The sequence below is a fragment of the Rana temporaria genome, chromosome 1 (genome assembly GCF_905171775.1).
Source record: "Rana temporaria chromosome 1, aRanTem1.1, whole genome shotgun sequence".
Lineage (NCBI taxonomy): Eukaryota > Metazoa > Chordata > Amphibia > Anura > Ranidae > Rana > Rana temporaria.
The window spans coordinates 546095760-546108112 of record NC_053489.1 but is presented as its reverse complement, the minus strand read 5'-3'; the positions used below and the strand labels follow the sequence as shown (position 1 = coordinate 546108112).

Sequence of the window (12353 nt, the reverse complement as noted above, 5' to 3'; positions counted from 1 at the left end):
CAGTTTCCTCGATGAAAAATGTACACACGACCATTTTCTGCGGCAAAAAAGCTCTCTCACCAAGTTTCTTGATGGATTCTGTCGAGTTTCTCGGTCGTGTGTATGAGGCCTCAGTTATGCTCCTGTGACGGCCAGGGCTTTTCCTAAAAATGTCAAATACTCAGAATAGGTCTGAACTAGGAGAAGCTCATACTTCTCATTGAGAAGGGAAAAAACCTGATTAGGCTGTATGGAAACTTCCCAACAAGCTGATACATTTGTGTGCATTATAACTAGCTCTTCCAATGTCCAAATTACCTATTATCTGGGGAGGATCCTAATTGGTTTAAACCTTATCTCATCAGTCGCTTTCATTGGGGAGTATTTAAAAAGCAGTGCAGTCAGTCAATATGATGTAGTGAAGGAGAGATAGCCATACAATAAGAAATGTATATTCTGGATATGATGTCAGTCAATTAAATGTTTAAACTGAAAATATCAAATTGAAACCACCATGTTAAGCTATTTAATGCTACATTCACACCTTTGCATGTACATTTTCACGCATTGCCATTAATAGACTCGATAACGCTCATCAACACATCAGAAATGGAAAACCCAACATCAACATATCATACTGATGTATGTAATCTAGTCCCATTAAAAACAATGACTACCCTATATAGATGTATTGTTATGCATCAGAATGTGTACATTAAAATGCATAGATGTGAATAGACCCAAACACCATATCAGTTTAGTGTCCCGGCTCAGAACAATACAAATACTGCTGTCATCAAACAAAGGATCCAAATAATATACTATATCTAGACTCCCTAATCCCCCCCCCCTGCATAAAAATCCTCATGCACATAAGTAATGCATTTCTCTTTGGATGGCTACATCAAACAAATGTGTTAACTTTGTTAGCAGACGTCTGTTGTTTTAGTATTTTAGCGAACAGTTGCCAAAACCATGCACATTAAAATAGTTACATATTCCGAACAAGCAAAAGCAGCTCTTTGAAAGTAAAAAAAAAAAACATACTCACTTCTGTAGCTGTAGGCATTTTGGAGAAATGCATCTTCAAAATGCCCAATAAAGACACAAAATACCCAATATAGACACAGAAAACATACGAGCAGAAAACAATGTTCTTGTAGGCTGTTAGGAACTAACTGAAACCCATCTTGTGAGTCTTTTTTGTGATCTTGTGCTATTTATACTGCTGATGTATTTGCTTGCATATTTGCTCCAGCCTAGGACTAAAGCTGTATACATTGCCCGTGAACACACAAAGGCAGCCGTGAAGCCCCAGCATGCAAGTCTTTGCCATTGCTCCTCCTCTAATGTGTTACTGAGGACAGGTCTAGGAGGATGGGGAATGGTGGTAGGAATATTGGGACATGCAGTCTCAAACAAGGTGATCACAGTACCTTCTCAGTATGTGCTTCCCAACCAGATATTTGAGAAAGTGCTGCTCAATGATCCTGAAAACACCTGTTTGTGAGTACTTTAATTAAATAAAATGCTTTTCAGGGTATTTTTTTATTAGTGAGGAATTTTATATTACTTAAAGCGGTTGTAAACCCGCATCAAAAAAAAAAAAATTTCTCCTGCAAGGCAAAAGTCATAATGAGCTAATATGCACCGCATATTAGCTCATTATGAAATACTTACCTCGGAACGAGGTGTGTAAAACTTACCTGGTTCACGCCGAGCGAGAAATCATCTTGCTCCGGCGTGTCTTCCGGGTATCGCCGCTCCAGCGCTGTGATTGGCTGGAGCGGCGATGACGTCACTCCCGCACGTGCGCGCAGGAGATTTAAATTCGGTAAGGTCCAGCGGCTGCCGGTCCTTTAGCCGAGGATCCCCCCTACGCATGCGCCGCTTCAGTCAGCAGCGCATTGCGAGGGGAATATCTCCTAAACTGTGCAGGTTTAGGAGATATTCTTTATACCTACAGGTAAGCCTTATTATAGGCTTACCTGTACGTAAAAGTAAAAAAAAGTGGGTTTACAACCACTTTAAAGAATAAATAACATTATATTACATACAGCTAGAAAGCTCAGATATGGCTATTAGGACCTATTACTACTTGCTATGAGTTTGTTAAAATGTTGTGTTCGTAGTCCCATACCTCCCAACTTTTTGGGATGGGAATGAGGTACACCTATCAGCAAAAGTATGTACGCATAGGACACACCCCTAGCCACGCCCCCTTAAAGGAGAATTGTACAAGAGAACAAGATTGGTTAAACCCACAAGTGCTTTTTTTTACCACTACTATTCCTTTATGTTGGCTTTTGAAATTTACAAATGTAGCAATTTAGAAATCAGATGAAAGGTTTAGTGCTGGAAAACAGATGCATCTATATAGATCAGACCAAAATGAGGGACAGATGAGGAGGAAAGAGGGACAGAGGGACATTGCTCCAAATCAGGGACAGTCCCTCGAAATCAGGGACAGTTGGGGGCTATGATAGTCTTGGTATCTGTACACTTTATATTTAAAGTATTTCCAGTGTACAAAGCCCTTATCTTATGTTGGGCTATGTAAAAAAAAAAAGAAAAGATCATATAAAAAAAAAAGATTATTATAAAATGTTGCCACTGTCACTATGATTCAAATACAGGAGAACATTTCTAAAAGGATTTGACAATATTTTTTTTTAATGATCTTTCGAGTCAATTACAGGGGGAAGGATTTTTACTCGCCTCTTCTTTCAATGCCAATACTGTTAGTAGTTTAGCTCTAGATCAGGTCTTTGCCTATCATTTAGAGCTTGCATTAGACCCGTTACTCAGATTTTTCCTGCAAAATAATAAAATAGCAGGATAGTGCCACACAAGCTGAAGAGCTGTGCAAAGTATCTACAGATCTTAGCGGCTGTGTTATACTCATATGACAGGATGAGAATATGTAAGGAACTTTAAGTTTTTTATTTTCTTTGATACTGTTCTCTAACTGACCTTAACTTCAGTTGGTATCTATGACAGCTGTCATCGCAGAAACTAAGCTTACATGCCACCTTGACACTTAGGAAAAACTCATTTGTTTTCATAGAAGAGCATCTTAAACACATTTTAGAAATTCACATAAAATATTATTTTTTATAGAACTACCATGTGAGAAACAATCTGTTATTGCTAACCACTTTTTTTTTTACAAAATGCTAGTTGCTTGGTTTTCATCCTGAGCCTTTAAAATTGAACACTTTAATTTACTAACCTGAAACAAGAATGCAAATAATAATTTCTGTCTTTCCTAATCTGCATACTTCCAATAGATCAATTGCTCTATGATACAAAAGTGTTGAAGTCTGTGGGCCCCAATAACCTGGTAACTAGCATTTTCAGAGGAAGGTAAGCACTAGTAGTTTTTTTTTTCTAGTGCCAACAATTTAAATAGCCCATATTGCACATTCACATCAGTCCCTGCAAGCAGCTTGCAATCTGAGGCCCCATACACACGAGAGGATTTATCCGCAGATACGGTCCAGCGGACCGTATCCGCGGATAAATCCTCTCGAGGATTTCAGAGGATTTCTATGCGATGGCGTGTACACACCATCGCATTGAAATCCGCGCTGAAATCCTCTGCCGATGACGTGTCGCGCCGTCGCCGCTATTATGACGCGGCGACGGGCGCGACGCTGTCATATAAGGAATTCCACGCATGCGTCAAATCATTACGACGCGTGCGGGGAATCCCTTTAGACGGATGGATCCGGTAAGTCTGTACAGACGAGCGGATCCATCCGTTGGAATGGATTCCAGCAGATGGATTTGTTGTGCATGTCAGCAAATATCCATCTGCTGGAAATCCATCCCAGGGGAGATTTCTCTGCAGATAAATATCCGTTGGCGTGTACACACCATAGGATCTATCCGCAGAAACCCATTTGATGGGATTTATCTGCGGATAGATTCTATGGTGTGTATGGGGCCTAAGGGGTGAATTTAATAGACTCTGCACTTTGGAAGTGCAGTTGAGCTTAGTAAATTAGGGAAAGCTCTGTTGACTTTCATTACCCAATCATGCGCAAGCAAATGCTGTTTTTTTGTTTGTTTTTTTGCATGTGATTGGGCATTCTTTGCAAAGCTTCATCTCATTTACTAATCATTTACTAATCTCTGGAGCAGCTGTACTTACAAAGTGCACAGTCTATTTGCCTAGAGATTCGACCCTTATGGTCCTTATCTCATACACATATTGGGGAAGATCCACGTAGATCAGCGCTTCTCTCCGCCGGGCGTAGCGTATCTAAGATACACTATGCCGCCGTAACTTTTGTTTTTTTCCGAATCCTCAAAGAATTTGCGCCGTAAGTTACGGCGGCGTAGTGTATCTTTGGCGGCGTAAGGGCGCGGAATTCAAATGGATGTGATGGGGGCGTGTTTTATGCAAATACGTCGTGACCCGACGTAAATGAAGTTTTTTGAACGGCGCATGCGCCATCCATGGGGGTATCCCAGTGCGCATGCTCGAAATTTAACCGGAACCAGCCAAGGCTTACGACGGTGACGTCATTCTACGCAAATCCCTATTCGCGAATGACTTACGCAAACAACGTAAAAAATTCTAAATTTGACACGGGAACGACGGCCATACTTATCATTAAGTACGCCTCATAATAGCAGGGGTAACTATACGGCGGAAAAAGCCGAACGCAAATGACGTAAAAAAATGCGCCGGCCGGACGTACGTTCGTGGATCGTCGTAACTAGCTAATGTGCATACTCAACGCGGAATTCGACGGAAAGGCCACCTAGCGGCCGGTGGAAAAAATGCACCTAAGATCCGATGGCGTACTAAGACGTACGCCTGTCGGATCGATCCCAGATGCTGTCGTATCTTGTTTTGTAGATACAAAACAAAGATACGACGCAGGAACTTTAAAATTATGCGGCGTATCAATAGATACGATAGGCGTAATTCTGTTGTGGATCTGCCCCATTAGGTCCAAGTACAGTGAAACCTCAGATTGCGAGTAACGGGGTTAACAAGCGTTTCGCAATATGAGCATTGTTTTTTTTTTAAATCCTGACTTGGTTTGCAAGTGTTCTCTCGCAAAACAAGCAGGATTCAAGCCACATCGGTGTGCAGTACCGCGTTTGATCTGAGGTAGGGGGGCGCCAGAGCTGAGCAGAGCCGAGCAGAGCCGTTCGGAGCCATTTGAAAGTGCTTGGAAATATTTGGAAAAACTTGGAAATACTCCATTCCTGAACCTTTCTGAGGTTTTCCGAGTTCAGCCAAGCTGTCCTCTGGCCTTTTTGAGTGGTTCTGAGGCTCTCCGGCGCCCCCCACCTCTGGCCACATGCGGTATTGCATGCCATTGAAGTCAATGCGGAACAAATTATTTCTGTTTCCATTGACTTCTATGGGGAAACTCTCTTTGATATGTGAATGCTTTGGATTACGAGCATTTTCCTGGAATGGATTATGCTTGTAATCCAAGGTTTCACTGTATTTGAGGAAACCCATACAAGCACAGAGAAAACATGCAAACTCAACACAGTAACCAAGATTTGAGCCAAGAACCCTAGTGCTGCGAGACAGGTGTATTAACTACTAAGCTGCTTATTTTGGGACAAGTTTGCTTAAAATGTAGGTAAAAGGACATGATAAAAAACACATGGGTTGTGCAATAATATATCCATCAATAAAACGCAGTGCCCAAGTGCCCGAACGGTCAGTCCGCCCCTGCTCTCGTACCCCCCGGTCATATTCTAGACTACAGATTCACGGAAACCCATAGAAGTAGTGCTTTTCCCCTTAAACAGATCTCATTTCTAATAGATTTGAAACATTACAGTTGCACATACAAAAGGCTACAAATGTTGCAGAAAAAGCCAATACTATTTCTATATCTAGCCTTGCTATCAATGTGCATGCCTATAAATGCTAGCCCAGTTAAAAGGACGCGGTTATTACTTAGTATTCATCAGCTGCAACTTTGTAACACCAATAAACCCTGCTTATCAATATGCAATAGTTCCTGGTTTTAATTTGGACACAACAGATTCATAGTTCATGTTCAAATGAAGAGATATCACTGCCTTGTCTTAGAAGCTGAAGGAATAACAACTGAAAATGAAAAATGAAAGTTGACAGCAAGGAAGCAGATTATCCAGGCACTGTCAGAAACATGATATGTAGATCCAATCAGGATTCTCAATTATTATTATGCGTATTTCTGTCTACTGCACCACAAATAAGTATGGGGGCTGCTCTGTTTCAGAGATTCCCCTGTCAAACAGTCTCAGCTTCTAAACTTTTTTTTTTTTTTTTTTTTTTTAATGAGAACATGACACATATTGGTTGATTGGGTAATAGAGTATTTTCCTTCTTGGTGAAGGGAACCTGTCTCCGGTTCAAACAATGTTTATGAGAATAATGGGAAACTTTAAGCGAATGGAAGTTCACCAACATTTAGCAATAGACTAAAATATTTTAGTGACAAGTACCATAAGCTGTTTGATTCAATAATTGTTACTATAAGAGGTGTAGTAGTGGAGTTTGTAAATACAAGGTAGAATATGTAAATATTTCAGATTACATTTACAAAGCATGTGATATTCCAGTCTTTGCTATGTGTTAATGCATCAGCAATGCTACAAATTGCTACAAATGACTAACCAAAGCCACCAATAGTTTCTTAAAGTGTGTTTATCGTGCAAACCCAGTGTAGGCAGCAATTTTGGGTGCTATTTCAAAATATAGAAGAATACAGCAAAAGAATAGTATTTCATTATTTGTTAAAAAAAGAACTATGGGAATTTTTTTGCTATATATAAATATATATATATATATATATATATATATATATATATATATATATATATATATATATATATATATATATATATAAATATCTATCTATCTATCTATCTATCTATCTATCTATCTATCTATATATCTATCTATATATATATCTATATATATATATATATATATATCTATATATATATACTTATCTAGATGGATGCTGCATCTGTCACCGACTTGCTCTAATTCCTCGTACACATGACCGGTTTACCTGACGGGGAAACTGCGAGGAGAGCTTTTGGCCGGGAATCCGACGGGAAAACTGGCCAAAAAACGCCGGACAAAAAAAGAGGACCAGCTCTCTTTTTTCCCACCGGGAAACCGGCTGACTTTTGCCTGGCGGTTTTTGGCAGTTTTCCTATGGGGAGCATACACACGGCCGGGATTCACGACCAAAGCGCCATCGCAGTTTTCCTTTCAGGGAAACCATCTGTATGTAGGAACAAAGATTGCCCGAGCAGGTTCTCGGCTTTCCCCTCGGGATTTCCCAGAAACCCTAAAAGCCGACAGACAATGAGTGGGCGGGGAGGACTGTACGGGGTAAAGTGTTTATACTCAACCAGAGTGATACAAAAGAGTAATTTTTAAAAAGATTTATTCACAAAATATACATAAAAAATATATTTTAAAAAGAACAGACAATACATTTAAAATACAGTACATATACAGCGATTAGGTCACCAGATGTACAATCCCTTCAGAGATAAGGAGGGGGTACGGGTGAACCATAAGTGCCATGAGACAAACATCATTGGGTCTGTTTGTATATTTTGTGAATAAATCTTTTTAAAAATTACTCTTTTGTATCACTCTGGTTGAGTATAAACACTTTACCCCGTACCGGTATAGTCCTCCCCGCCCACTCATTGTCTGTCGGCTTTCAGGGTTTCTGGGGATTCCCTGAACCCGTCAACTTTATCTTCGATACTAGGATGATGGTACACCCCTAACCCCTTTGTACTTTTTTCTTAACCTGAGAGGTTCAAATCTTACCCTCGGGATTTCCGATGGGAACTTTTGCTCCGTTCTCAGCCTTATGCCCCGTGCACACGTGCGGACATGTGTACGGGGCATAAGGCTGAGAACGGATCAATCAAACACCGTTGATCGTTCAGTTTTTCAGAGCTCCCTGAGCAGAGAGCTAAGGACTGTCAGTCACTGGCTCTATGCTCTGCCCCCCTCCCGCTCACTGGTGCACTGGGCTGTGGAGGGGTGGGAGTAGCTGGCTCAGGCTCTCAGGGGCTCAGTGAGAGGCTGAGGCATGTGGGCGGATCATGATCTTTTCCGAGCCTGGACTGCCTCTGTGACGTCATCTGACAATGGGTTTCAGCCCGCTGTCTGCTAAAAACAGGTCACAGGAGTACAGAGCGATCTGCACTCCTGTGATTCACAGAAGTACAGCCAAACAAGTTGTGGCTGTACTTCTCCTTTAAGCAATAAGGTCCTAATGTATTGATAGACTAAATATTGCCTTGTCCAGCAATCAAAACTTCCAAATAAAAGTTTCTACAATGATATCTAAAGTGAAATGCAAGTGCTTAGAAGTGTCTGCAGAAATCTATCCTCTTGATTTAAAGAGGAGTTCCACCTAAAAATGGAACTTCCTCTTAACCCACTCCTCGCCCCCTTACATGCCACATTTGGCATGTAATTTTTTGAGGGGGGGGAGTGGGGGCTTCAGGAGAAGGGGACTTCCTGTCCCACTTCCTCCTTCCGCCGAGGGGCTGGAAAGGCGATTAGCTTAATCGCCTTTTCACAGCCCCTCCCTGTAGGCGAGCGCCTGTCCAATCGGACGGCGCCGCGCCGCTCGCGCATGTGCACTGCCGCTCGTGCATGCACAGTCGGTGCCTGGCCGTGAAGCCGAAAGCTATCACTGCCGGGTGCCCACACTAGAGGGGGGGGCGAGGAGCGGAGCCCCGGCCGGCGAGGAGCTGGAGCCATGGAGCAGGTAAGTGTCAGTTTATTAAAAGCCAGCAGCTACACTTTTTGTAGCTGCTGACTTTTAATAAACTTAAAAAAAAGGTGGAAAACCCCTTTAATATCAATAATCTATACATATGCGTGCACACAGGGTGTGCCAGGTGTGTCTAATCACCCCCACGTGGCTCATATTCCCCCTGTTTTAGACCCCTGACATTTCACCAAATATTTTTTTTTTATTTTTTTTTCTCCTAAATAAAATTGTAAAAAAATAATAAAATATATAAAAAATGAAAACTACTAACACCATCCACTGCCCTACTGACACCAATATTTTCCCTTAGGACACCATCTACGGCTCTACTGACACCGTCAGTATGTATACACATGCACACATACACGCATATGTGTTTGAGCTTTGGGGTGCACACCATAATGCAATAGGCTGCGCACACCTATGAATCTATATCTATAAACAGGTAAGAGAACTTGGGTCACAGCTCCAACTTGGCTCCGAGGACTTTGCACATTACGCATCCCGGACTCCCATGGTCACTAAATGATAACTACATTTATGATTCGGTACCTCAAGGCACCCGGGGCTCAATTCTGTTTTTACAGTTTTTAATGTAGGTTCAGTTTTTAATGTAGGTTCGGTTTTTAATGTAGGTTCATTTTAATACCTCATAAAATAACATATACCTTCACACAATCCCATGATTATTTAAAAGCAAGCAATATACACACGATTCCTCTACACTTGTACTAAACACCAAACACTTTGATATAGTCTTTTTTTTTTTTGTAAGTCTTTACAACAAGCTTTTTAAGCTAACACAAGACAAACCGTTTGATAAGAAATGGATCAATGACAAGGTGATGATGTGGTCCAAAGCAACCAGTCCAACTTAATTTCTAACCAACACTAAAAAGGACAGATGGTTCTGGTTGCTACAGGCATCTTCATGCAGGGCCGTCTTAATAGCATTATGGGCCCCTGGGCAAAGTAATGCTCTGGGGCCCCTACAATGATGACATACAGGTAAACAGACATCAAGTAGGTAGGAGGCAGACTGCCTCCCCTGTGTATCTATCACTCTCTGTGCCATCATGGCCCCCCCCCCAATTTTGGGGCAGCGTGGGCTTAAAGACAAGCTGCTTTGTGGAAAGTGCAGGGGCCCCTCATGCAGCTGGGGCCCATGGGCAGTGCCCAGGTGTGCCCTCTCCTTAAGACAGCCTTGCCTTCATGTTCCTCCATAGTCAGCCCATCACCTGCTACTCTGAAGTTTCCCAGGGCAACATTCTCATCACATACAAAGAGAAGCCTTGTAGATTGCATTACCTATTGAGGAAGCATTACCTATTGATCTTATTCTGATTACAACGAGCAGATTGAAAGACTAGGCAGAATCTCTGCCCAGCAGGGCCAAGCAATGAAGTTCCATGTGGCTTACCTGATCTGCTCCATCCGTGGATTTCATGAGCTGTTTCTCCTTATATAACGACCAAAGACCAATATTGGGCAGGAAAATTAAAGCCACAGTAAAGAGCAAAACCATCTGAAAGAACCTTTTCTGCTTCCTCTTCATGGCAGTAGAAAAGTGTGCCAATGGTCGTTGAACTTGAATAATCCACAAAGATTTCCCAGAAGATGGGGAGCAGCCAACTTTTAGCAGTTGGGTGAACCAGGGGAAGCTTTTTTTGTACATTTGAGATCCACAATCAATTAGGTGACATCCTTGGCAAATAAAATAATAAAATAATTCCCTTTATAAGAAAAAGCCACGTGTATCAGTGCTTGGTGGCAAGCCAATCAGATCTCAGCTTTTTAATGGGACAGCCAGTGTCAAAGTTTTTTTTTGGGATGGTGCAGGTGAAAGAGAGAGTTTACAATACATTCTAAAGTTTCATTGCTTTTTGCCAACCTGTCAAGAAGAAGATCCTAAGCAGGTAGATGAACTACAAAGCAAAGAGTTGTCCTGGACAGCACTCCCTACTTTGAATAGATCCCTGTGCCCATCGGTGCAGGGCACAAGCAGCCGACAATAGCACACAATGCCCTGATCGATCCCCGACAATATCTTCAGATCGTGAGACACAATGAGATCCTCCTATCTCTCTCTCCCAGTACACAGAGGCAGATGTGTGCAGAACTCCAGTCCCTACTGGTGGAAAACACGTGGATGAGCTGTATACCGGCGCTTCCAATCCCTCCCAGTCCCACTCTGCTCTATAAACAAGCTGGAGAGGAGGAGGACTGATGATGAGGATGATGATGAGGAGGAGGAGGTGGTGCAGGGAGGATCGAGGCGATGCTGTCACGCTGCACAGTCCATGGAACCAGCAAGCAGCACACAAATCATCTCCTTCCACACCAAGCCTTTGACAGCGTCAGGAAGAAGCCTCCGATCATCAGCAGGAGAGGCGATCCGACAACTTCCAGGTTCACTTGCGTCCCCCCAACTTTTCAAGTGATCTCAGCGGTTGGATATGACATGTTGGAGGCTGCCGATCACTTGCTCGGTGCTGTGCTGTGTGCGATCAGCAGGCTCACTCCACTTGTCTCCGTATTGCTGCTGCTGATGCTGATGCTGAGACACGGAGGCTGATGTAGGAGTGGAGGAAGGGGGAGGTGGGGATATGAACACTGGGACTAAATACTCAGGCAGCTGGCTCTGCTCCTCAGCTCAGAGGATGCTCAGCTCAGAGGATGCTCAGCTCAGAGGATGCTGCTCAGAGGATGCTGCTCAGAGGATGCTGCTTCTCCTGTCTCCGAGGGTATTAACATGCTGCTGCCATGTGGCTCTCCAGCAAAAAAAAGGAGGAGGAGGCTGCACCTTGTCATCCCTTTATTTCATGTCTAGGCTTCACATTGTCGCTGTACGCTCACGTGAATACTATAGGAGCTAGCTTCGCGACGTTAGCTGCGACTTGTCCGCGCAGCGACTTGTCCGCGCAGCGAGTATTTGCTAAATGCGTTTTTATTTTGTAGAAGAAGGATGGATTTTAAGGCTCATTCACACCGACCTGGTTCACACTGATGCGTTTTGCTGCATCGCATGTCATTTGTACAGGAGTCGCCGCAAAGTACAAATGACATGTAAATTCAGAGCGGTGCAAATTGAGCCATACACGGGGGCGGACTGACCATTCGGGCAGTGCCCGAGGGCCCCATGCTACTAGGGGGCCCTCATCAGGGTTGCCAGCCTCAGTAAAACCAGGGAAAAATCTGTGTTTTAAAAAAAAAACACAAGATTATAGCTGCCCCGCCTCTCCAGTACCCTTTCAGTGTGTGTGTGTATTCTGTGCATGTATACTGTGTGTGTATACTGTATGTGTACTGTATATGTATACATTATGTGTGTGTATACTATATATGTATACTGTATGTCATAAGCGTGCTCACAGGGTGTGCCTGGGCACACCCGAATCACCTTGTCTGCTGAAAATGCCCCCTGTTTGAACCCATGATATTTCACCAAAGCGCCCTAATGGGGCTCCTAAACGAAATTGTAAAAAAAAAACGAATAAAAAAAAATGTAAATATAAATATAAAAAATTGTAAAAATCAATTCAAAAAATAAAATTGTAAAAAATAATAAAAAATAAAATAGTAAAAATA

General features: G+C 42.5%; 1 protein-coding gene across 1 annotated transcript in view; it reads right to left on the bottom strand.

The window, feature by feature from the left end:
* Nucleotides 1-11511, bottom strand: part of GALNTL6 (polypeptide N-acetylgalactosaminyltransferase like 6) — a 1588031-nt gene extending 1576520 nt beyond the window's left edge. The window contains exon 1 of the mRNA XM_040333316.1: nucleotides 10186-11511. Within this exon, the coding sequence (XP_040189250.1) occupies nucleotides 10186-10440 (255 nt within the window). The 5' untranslated portion in view covers nucleotides 10441-11511. The remainder of the gene's footprint in view (nucleotides 1-10185) is intronic.
* Nucleotides 11512-12353: the final 842 nt, after the last annotated feature.